General features: G+C 37.9%; 1 protein-coding gene across 1 annotated transcript in view; it reads right to left on the minus strand.

Moving 5' to 3' along the window:
* Positions 1 to 10,747: 10,747 nt before the first annotated feature.
* Positions 10,748 to 15,057, minus strand: part of MEGF9 (multiple EGF like domains 9) — an 80,980-nt gene continuing 76,670 nt past the window's right edge. Inside the window, exons 4-6 of the mRNA XM_065879707.1 lie at positions 13,789 to 13,932; positions 12,976 to 13,245; positions 10,748 to 11,199 (exon numbers count right to left, since the gene is read on the minus strand). Coding sequence (XP_065735779.1) covers positions 10,748 to 11,199; positions 12,976 to 13,245; positions 13,789 to 13,932 — 866 coding nt within the window. The remainder of the gene's footprint in view (positions 11,200 to 12,975; positions 13,246 to 13,788; positions 13,933 to 15,057) is intronic.

Below are 15,057 nucleotides of genomic sequence, written 5' to 3' on the forward strand. Positions count from 1 at the left end.
GGAGTGACCTTCCTCCGATACTGGGCTGTGGGTTGGTTTTCTGCTCAGAAAACAAGCCACCCGGTACCGCTCAATAGAGAAAGAATAACACTGCATTTATTGAAGACCTCCTAAATAAAAGGGAGAGAGGAAAGGACCTACCATTCATTATAGATGTGGCATGTGCTGGGGTGCTTCACATATGATTTCATTTAACCTCAGTGCGACCTTAAGAGGTCAGCATCATTATTCCTTCTACAGGTGAGGACAGTAGGATTAAGAGCCATCAGTTATCTTGCCCAGGATACTACAGTGTAGAGCCTGCACTGGAATCCTCTCTGCTTCCAAAGCTGACACTCTTTATACTACAACCTATTGTGTTTTAGAACTCAGTTAAAGAGCTTTTCTATTGATGTTCCAGGATGCATCCTTTCATTAGTAAAAGCTAAGTAATCTATACTGTTGTTTGCTGGGAAACTCAGCTAAATTAGGTGCCAATTGCTAATGTAGCCTCAGCCTAGCTTTGCTGGTATACTTCTATCTCCTCTTTGGTATACTAAACTGGTACTTTTATCCTTTATTTAGTGGTTTAATGATCTCTGTCTTTTAATACAAAAGGTGAGGTACAGATTATAAGTAAATGAAGTTCTTTCTTTACTCAGGACCAATAACCTGTTAACACTGCTACCTTTTCATTTTAACTGAAGGAGATTCAAAATGTAACTGTTGCCAAACTCTGATCCTTGCACCAGCATATAAAGGCCTATCCATTTCAGACAATTGCTTTGGAGATTAATGGCCCATTGGAGTCTATACAATTTGCTTAATTGCCCCCAAATTATTATCTCAACTAAAACAGAATCTTGAGACAACCATTAACGTCTTTATCCTTGTCTGGAAGAATCTCATCTCTTGGCAAAAATAGCTTCTTCAAATGAAACTGGGTAATCCCCTGGCCATGCTTATTAAAGATAACAATGGCTCATTTTAAAAATGTTTTGGGGGAATTAAAAAGCTGAGATTTAGCCTGTTCTGCAAGCTATTGAAAATAAAGGCAGGAAGGGGAGGACAACAAAAGCATCCACATATCAGACTAAGTTTGCTTCCTACCCAGTCAGCACAGGCCACAATGTCTGAGGATATGCAATCCAGTCTGTGGGCGAGATCTGTCTCTGCCCTATAGGAGCGAGCTTCATCGGCACCATTCCGCTGAAGGAAATTTTGTGCTGTTTGTTCCCAGTGCCACTCAGAAACGTCCCTATTTACAAATGACTTGGTGCTGCCCCAGATAACAGTCTATTTGGTTTTTGGTTTAGGCTTGCATTACTTTAAAGCTTACGAACTACAGTTCATACATGCCTTTACCGTATTTACCAGTGTAAACCCTGCAGTACATTACCGTATTTACCAGTGTAAACCCTGCAGTACATTACCGTATTTACCAGTGTAAACCCTGCAGTACAGCAGATTCCATCACTCATTCATTCACTAACATTTATTGAGCACCTTTTGGTACCAGGGCCATGCTTGGTTATATATACATTAATGTATATATACACATTATATATATAAATGTATGTATATATTATATATATACATTATATACATAAATGTATGTATATATATACATACGTTTAATGTATATATATATACATTAAAAGATGTATACAGGGGCTTCCCTGGTGGCTCAGTGGTTGAGAGTCCGCCTGCCGATGCAGGGGACACGGGTTCGTGCCCTGGTCCGGGAAGATCCCACATGCCGCGGAGCGCCTGGGCCCGTGAGCCATGGCCGCTGAGCCTGTGCATCCAGAGCCTGTGCTCCGCAATGGGAGAGGCCACAGTAGTGAGAGGCCCACGTACCGCAAAAAAAAAAAAAAGATGTATACAGTCCCAGCTCTCAAGCTGAACAGATAATTTGATAGTAGAGAGTATCATCATCATCTTCTTCTTTATCATGTTATTATCATGAATGAATGTTGGATTTTGTCAAATACTTTTTCTGCATCTATTGAGATAATCCTCATAAGATTTTTTTCAGTCTGTGTGAATTTCATTGATTTTCAAGTATCACACCAACTGTGCATTCATGGAATAAATTCCAGTTGGTCGTGAAATACTATTTTTTATATATATATAATATATAATTATTAAATTATATACTAAATATATTTTATATGTTGCTGTATTTAATTTGCTTAAATTTTCTTAGAAATATTTGTGTCTGTGTTCTGTCTAGTTTTTCTTTTCTTGTGATGTTTGTCTGGTTTTGGCATCAGGGTAATGCTAGTCTAACAGAATGAATTGGGAAGTATTATCTTTTTAATTTTCCGGGCCAAGTTTGTGCGGAATTGATATTATGTTTCATGGAATTCACCAGCGAAGCTATCTAGGCCTGGAGTTTCCTTTGTGGAAGGTTGTTAAATATAAATTCAATGTCTTTAATAGTTATAGGCCTCCTTAGGTTATCTGTTTGAGTGAGCTTTGGTAATCTGATTCGTCTTTCAACGAATCTGTACATTTCACCTGTCATCAAATTTATTGGCATAAACTCCTCTTATTATCCTTTTAATGTCTGTAGGATCTATAGTGACATCCCCTTATTACTGGGTTTTTTGTGTCTTTTAAAAAAATTTTCATGATCATTCTGGCTGGAAATTTATCAATTTTATTGAATTTCTCAACTTCTAGTTCATTGATCTTCTCTTTTGTTTTCTATTTATTTTTGCCCTTATTTTTATTCTTTCTTATCTTCTGCTTACTTGGGGTTTATTTTTCTCTTCCTTTTCTAGTTTAAGATAGAATCTTAGGTCACTGATTCGAGATCTTTCTTTTCTAATATAAACAGTGCTTTGAACTTCCCACTAAGCACTGCTTCAGCTGCATCCCACAAATTTGAAATGTTGTGTTTTCATTTTCATTCAGTTCAAAATACTTTCTATTTTATTCATTTCTTCTTTGACCCGTGTGTTATTTACAGGCATGTTAGTTTTTAAGTATTTCAGAATTTTCCAGATATATGTCTGTTACTAATTTTTAATTCCATGCAGAGAACATATTTTGTATGATTTAATATTTTTTAATTTAAGACTTATTTTATGGCCCAGTGTATGGTCTTTCTTGGTAAATGTTCCATGTACAGTTGAAAGGAATGTATATCCTGCTATTGTTGAGTGAGTGTTCCATGTAAATTAGGTCAAGTTGGTGACAAGTACTCTGTATCCTTACTACTCTTCTGTCTACTTGTTCTATATGTTATTGAGAGAAGGGTTGCAATCTCCAACTGTAATTGTGCTTTTTCCTATTTCTCTTTTCAGTACTATCAGTTTTGCTTCATGTGTGCTGAAGCTCTGTTCTTAAGTGCATAAATATTTAGGATTTTTATACCCTCCTGATGAATTTATTCTTTTAGTATTATGAAATAAAATGTAGTGGATTTGCGTTGTTTCTTTTTTTTTTTTTGCGGTACGTGGGCCTCTCACTGCTGTGGCCCCTCCCACCGCGGAGCACAGGCTCCGTAGGCGCAGGCCCAGCGGCCATGGCTCATGGGCTCAGCTGCTCCGCGGCATGTGGGATCCTCCCAGACCAGGGCACGAACCCGTGTCCCCTGCATCGGCAGGCGGACTCTCAACCACTGCGCCACCAGGGAAGCCCAACACATAATGTATTTTTAAACAACATATTCCATTTCCCATTTTTGGCCATTATATAAAAGAAATTATATTGTATATATTCTATGACTAGCTTTTTTTGCTTGACATTATGTTTTGAGACTCATCCATGATGTATATAGCTGTACTTCATTCATTCATTTTCAACTACTGTATAAAATTCTCTTCAAAGTATATGGATAGACCACAATTTATCCATTCTTCTACTGACAAACAGCTGGGATATTTCCAGTTATTTTGCTGTAACAAATGATACTGCAATGAAGAGTTTGAAATGCGGGTCCTGGTACACATACATAAGAGCTTCTCTAAACTGTATACCAGAAGTAGAATTGCATGCACATTTTCAAAATATTCTATATTTTTCACTTAATTTTATTGTTTTTAATCATTCTTCCTTAGTCTTTTTTTTTTTAATAAAATTATTTATTTGTTTATTTTTGGCTGTGTTGGGTCTTTGTTGCTGCATGCAGGCTTTCTCTAGTTGCGGCAGGTGGGAGCTACTCTTCATTGCGGTGCACGGGCTTCTCATTGCGGTGGCTTCTCTTGTTGCGGAGCATGGGCTCTAGGCACGCGGGCTTCAGTAGTTGTGGCTCGCAGGCTCTAGAGCTCAGGCTTAGTAGTTGTGGCGCACGGGCTTAACTGCTCCCCAGCATGTGGGATCTTCCCACACCACGTGCCCTGCATTGGCATGCGGATTCTTAACCACTGCACCACGTGAGAAGACCCCCTTCTTCCTTATTATTAATGACAATATGTTAATTCAGCAGGTGTATGCACTAAGCCATGTCTCTGTTGTTGAACATCTAGAGTTTGTCTCCATTTTTTTGAATTTTATACACGACTCTGGGGGGAAAAAAAATTGGGGGGTGGGGCACAGAAGCCTCTGCTTTTCAGGTCATTTCCTTATGAGAGATTCCCAGAAGTGGATTCCTTGCATCAAGGCTGTACCAATTTACATTCAGTGGGGGAGGGGATTATTGCTGAAATACATAAAGTAATCCCCATCCTAATAGCTGTTAATCCTTTCGGGATCATAGATCCTTTAGATACTGTGATTAAGGGTATGGACCTTTTCTCCAGGAAAAAAAAAACCACACACAAATTGTTTATATTCACAAGTAAGCATACAATCTCAAGAGTTTCTCAGACCCTCTGAACCCTGTATGCTGACATCTCTATTAAATAGAAACACTGTCTTACCCACTGAATATAAAATGTCTTATAATACCTCACCAAATAAGTTCACAGAACAACTGTTGTATCTGTCAAATACTTTTTGTTTTAAACCACCATTTACTGAGTACCCATAACATGCCAGCACTGTGCCAGATACAAGAGACAGAAGAGGAAATGCTCCTGGCTTCAAGGAATGCAGTCTACTGAGGAAGACATAATATAACAAGTATTTGTAATAAAATATGTGCAATAAGAGAGGTCTCCATTAGGCAAATGGAAATATAAATTAAGGACTTATCAACCTTCTTTTATCAAGGGTTTGCAAAGAATGAATAAACATTCTCAAGGATGTTATAGATAGAAGAAACAGTACCAGCAAAGGGAGAAAGACATCATATAACCCGACATATATAGGAAATTATACATGAGTTTATACAGTTGGGTTAGAATGGTAGTGAGCATAAGGAGGGGCTAAGACTCTTCCTTATTTGGAGCAGAGATTAAGAAAAACCTATTGACATTACAGGACTTTAGCAACTGGTCTGACAACACAAAGGAAACCACAAAAGAAGATCTCCTCCCAAACACTTCATTACCCAAACCTACTCTTATTACATACAAAGAAAACATTTTGCCTGCTTTCTCTGCAACTGTCTGAAGTTCAGTGTTCAACACACAACACGTGTATTCTTCTTTTTTTTAATTTATTTATTTGATTTATTTATTTTTGGCTGCATTGGATCTTCGTTGCTGTGCACAGGCTTTCTCTAGCTGCGGAGAGCGGGGGCTCCTCTTGCGGTGCACGGGCTTCTCCCTGAGGTGGCTTCTCTTGTTGCGGAGCACGGGCTCTAGAGCACAGGCTCAGTTAGTTGTAGCACACGGGCTCAGTAGTTGTGGCTCGCGGGCTTAGTTGCTCCGCGGCATGCTGGATCCTCCCGGGCCAGGGTTCGAACCCGTGTCCCCTGCATCGGCAGGCGGACTCTCAACCACTGCGCCACCAAGGAAGCCCCATAAACAGGCTTTTAAAGTTCAAATATCAACCAGCTGAAGCTGAATAAACCAACTGAAGTTTATAAAGCTCTCAGGACAAACAAAGGCCTGACTTATTTTTTCTTATTTTTCAGGGTACCCCTTGGATCTCTAGATGGCATCCTTTGAGCTTTGTCAAAATAGAGGATCTCCAAGGGTACCTCAAAAGAGTAAAAAAAAGCACTCTCATTACAGGTTATCTAACAAACACATAGAACATGGTTCCCTTCATATTCTAAAGAAAGGACATTTTTTACATGCATGAAAAAGAAATCCAAAAGGAGCAAGTTTTTTCTGTAATATTTTCATGGAAAACCCAATGGATCTCATTGGAGACAAGTAAAAGCACAAACAAGAATATATGTTAATATATGCTTTTTTCTCAGGGTGTTTTGTTTTGTTCTGAGAGGGGGAAATCTTTGTGTGGCATTTCTTTTCCTAAGTGGAAAACATTCTTTAAAGGAACTTCCTAAAACAGAAAGCATGGTCAGTAAATGAAGGGTTCAAAGACTTTCATGAAGTGGTTTGAAAATAAATGATCTGTGACATATATTAAAAGACTTCCAAAAACTCTGACCACATAAAAAAGTAAAACAACAAATCTACAATAGGTACAAATTATATACATTTATTTTTTAATAATTTTAAATAATACTCTTGTATAAATTCTTTCATATATTCAAATCATACACAAATTTAGAAATGCATCATGAAGCCTAGTACAGCATATGCATGAGACATGTTTTTAAAATTTGTGTTAGAATTTTAGCGACATAAATACAAGTTTAATGTTTCAGAAACACTCCCCAATTGCTTGGGCTGAAATTTAACGTAGTACAGAGGGCTTGTGCCTAGCATGAAAACGTCACTGTAAATCAGTTAGCTCTTGGACTAGTGCAGACCTAAAGCCTGGGCTCACGTTCTAGGGCTGCTGGTTCAGTTACTGCGTATGCATGATAAGTAAGAAAGGTTCCCAATGGCCTTTGAAAAAGCATCATTCAACCACTGACACTGTGATGATCCAGAACTGTTCTAGTCCATGTGATGTCATTTGACTTCTTCCGATGAATCAGTGTGTTCTTCCTGCTTCTCCCCTTGGCATAATCACTGGCTCGGGGCTGAAGGGAAAGCTTGCATTAACCTTCCGTTACTCCCCTGCACACACCAAACTCATTTTAGCTTCCAAATTCCTATCAAGATGATCATAATAGACCAAAGGTTCTTCGTGATGAGGCCAGAAATGCTTTCTTTGCTCTAACAGATTACATTGGGTTGCTTTTTACTTCTCTGACATTTCTGTCAGAGAGCTTTCCTTGAGATATATAAATTCAACTCCTTCCCACATACCTCAAAATATAAGAACCTGGGAATGTTCATGATAAGTGGTGCTATGTTCACCATATGCGCTACAGAAAATACAGGTCCAAGGTGAATGATTTAATGACCCAGTCCAAACTGAGGCTGTCGGGAAGCAGTACTGTTGCTTCAGCTCTCTGGCTCCAGAATAGCACAAGAAGGACTAAGTGTCCTCAAGGCACTCAGCTGACCAAAATGAACTAGTGGGTCAGTGAGTATTGCTTTAATGGTCAATTTTCTGGGAATATTGGGGCTAGAGAGTAGACATCTAATTTGATGCTTCCACAAATCCTCTGCCCCCACATCTCCTCCCATTCCACGTCCGCTCTGTTCTCCTCTCTTAGAATCCAGGTATCCCTAAGAGTAACACACTAGATCCATAGGACCTTAGTATAAATGAGGTTTAGTTTTTATTATCATTTTTCTCTATAACTGGAGAAATTCCATTAGAAGAGACCTCTGGGAGGTAGAGGATGGAGGGAGGGAGGGAGGGAGGGAGGGGAAAGTAAGGGAGGACAGACATACTTAGCAACACTACCGAGGGCATCTGTCAGAAATGCGGAAGGGCTTACTAAAACGAATTAATGAAGACAAAAGTATCACTTAATAGCAATATCTGTCATTCATCAATAAGATTCATACTAGTCTTATCTCATTTGAAAATAAACGCATTCCTAATCCTTAGACAAAAATTCTTCCAATATTAGTCTTTCTAAAGGACGTATGGGATCCTGGTGCTAAATGCCATAGTCCATGGGGATCATGCCTTTAGAGAAATGACTATTGTGCAATGCATCCCATACTGGTCTCCTAGTCTGATTTTGGTGGTAGATCACTTCATGATTGATTTCATTTTAGAGCAAAATTATTTCCACCAGCAGAAGCATGGGACACTAAAGAATATTATTTAAAACAGATTTTAAGACCTTAATTTTTTCCATCAGGACAAATTGAGAACATGACCTAGGAACTGTTCATAAATATTCAAAGGTAAACGTTCTTTGTGATTCAGTTTTTGCAATATCTTTTAAAGTGTGTTTCGTGGAATGTCTACATGGCCAGAATCCAGACTATTTGGCTTTGGCTCTTAGACCCCAACAAACTCTTTCTTTCTCTATTCGGTTAACTTCTGTTTAACAAACGCTTATTTCTCACCATCCTCAATCCCTGGCTTGAGGAGGTAGTAATCTGGGGGAAAGGCAGGTATGTCACTTTACACAATTCCTTGGAACTATGCACTGCACAGTCTATACACGCGTATGTGGCAGCTGCTGGGGAAATCAGGTTTCCTTTCCCTGCTTGGAAGGATTAGTTCACTTTAATGAAGCACAAACTGGTATTTTAATTTTCTTGTCACCAATACTGGCTTCAGAGAGTAATCCTCCTGTGTTCTTTCCACAAAGTCCTTCATGGCTGTATGGCCCTGGATTGTACCTCGTACTTAGAAAAATTAGAAACGTTCACAGATGGGCTCTTCCTCCCAGCCTTCTTGTGTTCATGGCTGGGCAATTTCTGCACAAGCATATGGTTGAAAGAACATGTGCTTCGGAGTCAGGAGTCCTGATCCCAAGCCTAATAATGACATATTATATAGCTTTGAACAAGACATTTAACCTCACCTATAAAATGGGAACAACAATTATTCCTCAGGGGCCTATGGTGAGGAACAAAGGACACATATATAGAAAGATGCTTTGCAAACTGCAAAGGGCTATAGAAATAGTAACTAATTTTAATGTAATATAATCTCTACTTTCACGAACCATGGCCAAATATTCGGAGCACCTAAGGTTAACAGAAGTAGATTACCTGCCTGTGCATCCTCCAGAGCATCATCTCCAAACCCTGAGAACAACTACAGAGGGATGTGACCACATTCCAGGTTCTTCTCGGGGGAAGTTAGGCAGAGTTACCAACTTGGATTTCCGAGGTCTAATCTTTGTTTTTTTTTTTCTAACCACTTGACAGTTTGCTCTCCTTCCTAATAAATATCTCTATTTGACTTCTGGCTGCTTTCCTGGCTTGCTTAATCTACAATCTGTCAATATCATAATTAGATGAGAGCAAAGGTAGAGATAGCCTCTAAGAAAAAACTGCATCTAAAAGCAAGGACCAACAATAGCCACTCAATTACAGAGCTACCCTCTAACCAGACAAGAAGATACAAGAACTGTAGCACTGCAGAGAGATGGTACACACCTCATGGCATGTGAGTGACAGGCTACGTTCAAATGTAGGAAGTATTTTGGGGTGGGGGGAGAATATAAATATTTCACAGGCATGATATTTCACAGGGGATCCCAAGTAATAATGATGGCTTTTCTTTTGGAACTAAAATATTTCTAATTCCTTTGGAAGACTATGTTTTACATTTAAAAAAGTTCTTTAATGAGAATATATTCTACATTAATCTATGTAAAATATATAGAGGCTAATGTCTAATCAGGTGAGTAGTTTGGAGAGTGCAGCCTGTGTCCCAGCTTAACAAACACTGTCTGCAAAGTCTATTGCTTGAATCTATAGGAAGCCAAGACCATAGACTCTACTTTTAGATTGAAAAGGGAAAGAAAAATTAGAAACATCCAACCTCTTATGAATTTCAACAGTGTCCAAAGAGGGACTAAAAATGACTGGTGCTCACCAGAGTCCCAGCTCTAGCAATATTGCCATCTATTTTACAGTATTTTAACCCCATATTTTCTTTTTACAACTCCATTAACTGCTGTACAAATAAATTCTAGATGATAAAATATGACATGTTTTTTTTACAAATAGATACAAATACAATGCTGACCAGATATTCTACATTAACTATATACACCTTATTTCTCTAGAGGCAGGAATATTCCTTATTTTTAGATAATTTATCATTTACACTGAGATCCCAAGGAGGGACCATCAGCTTCCTGCTCCCAGATGTTGCCTCCCTCTCTCTACCATTAGAAGCTTATCCTGTGCTTTAATCTTATCATTGAGCAAGAATTCTGGAAGGAAAAATCAAACCCTTCTAAAGATCTTCTTGGGACTTTTCTGCCCCTATTCTGGAAATAATCAAGGTTGTTTATTGTGATACAGCCCAAACATCAGCTTTTCCTCAATGAATATCACCCCTGACCCCTCCTTTAAAAAAATGTGTTTCAGGAATGGAGATGAAGTCTTCTGGCAGTCCTTTCCCCCTCCACATCCATCATCCTGTTTCCGCTGGTCTGATAAACACTTCCCCAGAAGTCTATTTGGAGGTCAAAGTGGATTTGGGCTGCACTCTGCGGTTCCGCCTTTCTATACTCCCATGTGGTTTGGTACAAAAATAGACTTTACTTCAAGTCCTTATTGTCAGTGACTGCTTCAGATCTTCATGGGAAATCTAAGAGTAATAGGCTAAGTACATTATAAATTTGTACCTGAAAATTTCAGATGCACTATATGCCTTTGCTTTCTCATCTCAGTGACTCTACCCAGGCTTTGTTCGGCCCAGGCGCTGATGCTGTTTTAGTAAGCACTGTGGTCTCACAATCCAGGAGAACAGCTCTAGCTCCTCAGGCTTTATAGTTATGTATTGGTGTCGTCAGGGTCAGTTGCCCATTGGGAGCCACTTCATTGCCATCATCTTCCAACAGTCCTGACACATCTGCATTGGGAATGCTGTCATGGTAGCTGCTGAAACTGATATTGTCTTCTTTCAGCTCAATGGTCCAAAAGGGGGCGTTGAGTTTCCGGTTTTGGTACTCCCGGTACATATATACGGCCCCCACAAAACCCATCAGCAGCACCACCACGATGATGATGACTGTCAAAATGATGATGTTAAACTGGGTCCACGATACATCAGCTAAAGCTGATGTGCTATTTTCAGCAGAGCTTACTGAAAAGATAGTCTGCAGGGCTGTAGGGGTAAATGTACTATTTATAACAGGGGTGGGCACTGATGTGGTCAAAGAGGCATTGGAAACCAAAATGGTAGAACCTTCAGGTGTTGGAACAATAACTTCTGAAAATAAAAACAGAGAATGAAATGTAAAAGACAAAATATCTTGTTTTAAGAAACCATAAAAGAAATACACATGGTAGTGGAAATTGATATGGGATGCTGACATGATACTCTGCTTTACGGTAACGCAAGTTAAAAATAACTTTTTAAGAAATGTCATGAAAAGAATCAGGGTCTAGAAAGCTAGATTATTACATACATGGCTGTTATCCAAAGTGTATAATATCTATGCTAAAATCTTTGGGGAAATTCTAATGTTGGAGTTTTCCAACCTTCTGTACTCTTGAATAGATTCATACAAATTCCTAAAAAGGTAGTAAATATGTCACTAGAGACTTCTAAATCACTTGGTTAAAAGTGATTTAGATAATAATCATTTGAACTAAGTTCAACATGTCTGATGGCATTTCATAAAGGTAAAATTCTCTTCAATGGAGGCAAAAACAAAATAGGAAAAATTGTATTTCTAGTTACTTCTGAAAAACACATTTTAAATATCCAAAGTTGATATCAGCCAAGACAGAAAACAGCCATTGCAAGCGTAGTGATTCTTCCTTTATGTATGTTATAGCTATTTTATAACTAAGGTACTATACTTTGTACTTTTAATGCAGCATAGCTCAGTAGAAATACCAAAAGCTTTGGAATCAAGTAGAACCATGTGGCAATAAATAAGTCAGTTAATCTTTTTAAAACTGAGGTTCCTCATCAATAAAATGGGAATAATGATATCTACTTTGCAGAGTTCTTGGGAAGGATTAAATTAGATAATGTACTATATGACATTATCACATTTAATGTTTACAGTGCTTGGCACATAGTAGGCACTCAACAAAATGATTACTATTATCATTACAATTCACTAAAGTCAGACACATCAATCTATCCTGAAAAGAGGCATGTTTTACATTTCCTAATAACTAATAAGAAAAATCATCTCAGTCCTGTCAGCTAAGTATGGACAAGGTATGCCTCTAGTGGGAAAGAGAATTGAGTGACAGGACCTCCAGGCTAATGATAGGGTTCAATCTGAGCTTTTTAGCCTTGATAACAGCAGAATAAGGATATCAAGAAAATGGCAGAAGGATAACCCTTGCCACAGACCAACTGCCTATCAACCCAGTGTTCAGCATCTGTCAGAATATCAAAGAATGGTTTATAGAAGAGCATGGCCTAATCTCTATGACCTAATAAAGCCTGAATATCCCTAATTCATCCTAAATTTCTAATCATTAATTTTCATCTAAACCCTAACTGAACTTCCCTGAAAGAAACATTTTGCCATATAAATAACTTTCTCTTTTAAAAATTGAGGAATATTTTTTACTGTTTCCTCCATCACACCTGGGAAAACTTAAGCCCAAAGTTAGGACAGAAGTTAGAATAAACCCTTGTTTCTCAGCTGGAACTTCTAACCAGATATAGGTTTCTACTTAAAAAGACCTTTGATGATCACTGGAAGTGATGAGAATACAGGAAGCAAAGGATAAAAGAAATGACAGGACTTTTAAAATATTTTTTAAAAACAGATGAAGAGAAAATGTGAGAACACTGCAATGACTTTGTCTTGGTCCTCAGATTTCTAGAGTTGACTCTGCAGTCTCAGGAGAGCAACAGGAATAGAAGGAAATCTCTTTAGGCAAATATCTATCAAAATCTATTTCCAGAAAACTTCTCTGGTAGGATCGGAAGCTTTTACAAAGCTAAAAGTAGCTGTCCTGAAATTTTCACTGCTAGGTTTAAATATTAAATTTACAACCTTAGGTGAAGTTTTACCTTTCTTGATGCAATTTCCCTCGAGGTCTTGAACATAACCTTCTAGGCAGTTCTCACACCAAAACCCAGTGGTGTTATGGAGGCAGTTGATGCACTCACCACTCTCAGGCTTACAAATCTTTGGAGTTTTAACTGGGTCCACGTGGCCATGACACTGGCACTCCATACAGATGCTGTCAGAATTGTAATAGCCATTGTCACATTCATTGCAGTTCTGGCCCATGTAACCATCTTTACACCGGACACATTCAGGTTCCAATTCACCGAGTTCTGACAGAGAACATCAAAATAATTTAGTAAAATTTCAAGCTACAATTGAAAATGCAAAACTACTACTAGTCCCCCCACCAAAACAGTTTACACACCCTGCCTACTATCTCCTCTCAAACTTAAGAAACACATGGAATTCAAACTAATAATTTACACCTTATTTATTAATTGTCCAGTTTGTTGTGAGAATGATAGGGCCACCCAGAAAATCTATTTAGGTATAGAAGGAAAGAAGTGTGCTTCCATAAAGAATCTGAGCAATTGAGATGGATAGGCATTCAAAATATTTTTATTCCTTCCTCTTTAGTCATGTCAGATGGAACAAAATACAGTTTTAACAAAAACTTCCTCATCCCTCCCTCATGTCTCATTTCACATATGTATTTGGATTTGACTGCAAATTCCTAGAAAGGAAAACCTATACAATTTTTATAACTCCCTTTCACCTACAGCATCTAGAACTTTATCAACACACTTTCTACCTATTGATAATTGATTCACTGATTTTTCCTCTAAAAATGAAGATTTAGGGAAAGGCCTTACTTATGATACAACTGCCTGTAGATGTCACTGCTGAACAAGGGCAGCGAAGACATTCTTTAGTGGCATCAGGACTCTGATAAAATCCTTCTTTGCATTCTTCACAATGATCCCCTCTGCTATTATCCTGGCAATTTAAACAAGCACCTAAAAGAAGCAAATCATTTCAAGAAGTTAAAGATTTACTCTGAAAGCACAGTAACTTTAAATAAATCATACCTGCAACCAAAAAACCTTAAGAGTTAACCAGAAAAAGTTATCCAACAGAGATTGCACAGAGTTCAGTTTCTACCCCATCTTATTTCTATACTAAACAGGCATATCAGTTCTGTGTCCCCTACTAGATTGTAAACTCTGTAGGGAAAGGCTAGGTACATGACTAGAGTCGCAATAAACCCTTGTTGATTGACTGACTACATACCAAAAGCAGGCCAACAATTTGCAAAGAAAAAATAAAAACAACCTAAAGACCTATTAAAAGAAGAATAGATAAATTGTATTATTTTAATAGTTGGGATACTGTAGTTAAATTAGTGAACTACACCATATGTATGAACACACATAAATCCTAAAAACAACGTTGGTTGAAAAAAGCAAATTGTAGAATGATACGTAAAGAAGGAGAGTGCTTACTTATTTTGTAAAAATTGATTGATTGAAATAAAAATTTTAAAAACCACACTAAATAATACTAAGCAAATGGATACATAATACTCTGGGCAGATGGATACATACATATGCAGTAAAAATTAAATCCAGACTAAGAGGGTATAGGCAAGTTATATGCTGTTTGTCTCTGTAGAGGGAGGGAGAAAAACGAGAGCAGGGAAGAAAACAAAGAGGAAGAATTCCAGCTCTACTTCAAATATGTATAAATATTAAGCAAAATACCAAAGTGTTAATATTTATTAATTCTTTGTTATATTATTCTCCATATTTTTTAAAGATTTTTTTTGATGTGGACCATTTTTAAAGTCTTTATTGAATTTGTTAAAATATTGCTTCTGTTTTTTATGTTTTTGGTTTTTTGGCCCCAAGCCATATGAGATCTTAGCTCCCCAACCAGGGATCAAAACAACACACCACCCCCTGCATTGGAAGGCAAAGTCTTAACCACTGGACCACCAGGGAAGTCCCTCTCCATATGGTTTTATATTTAAAAATTCAAAATAAAAATGAAAACAATTAATAAAGAAAATGAAAAGGAAGGAGGCAAGCAAAGTTATGTGTTTCTTAATAATACTCCTTTGGTTCCCTACTAGTAAGGACATT

This window comes from Phocoena phocoena, chromosome 6 (genome assembly GCF_963924675.1).
Source record: "Phocoena phocoena chromosome 6, mPhoPho1.1, whole genome shotgun sequence".
Classification (NCBI taxonomy): domain Eukaryota; kingdom Metazoa; phylum Chordata; class Mammalia; order Artiodactyla; family Phocoenidae; genus Phocoena; species Phocoena phocoena.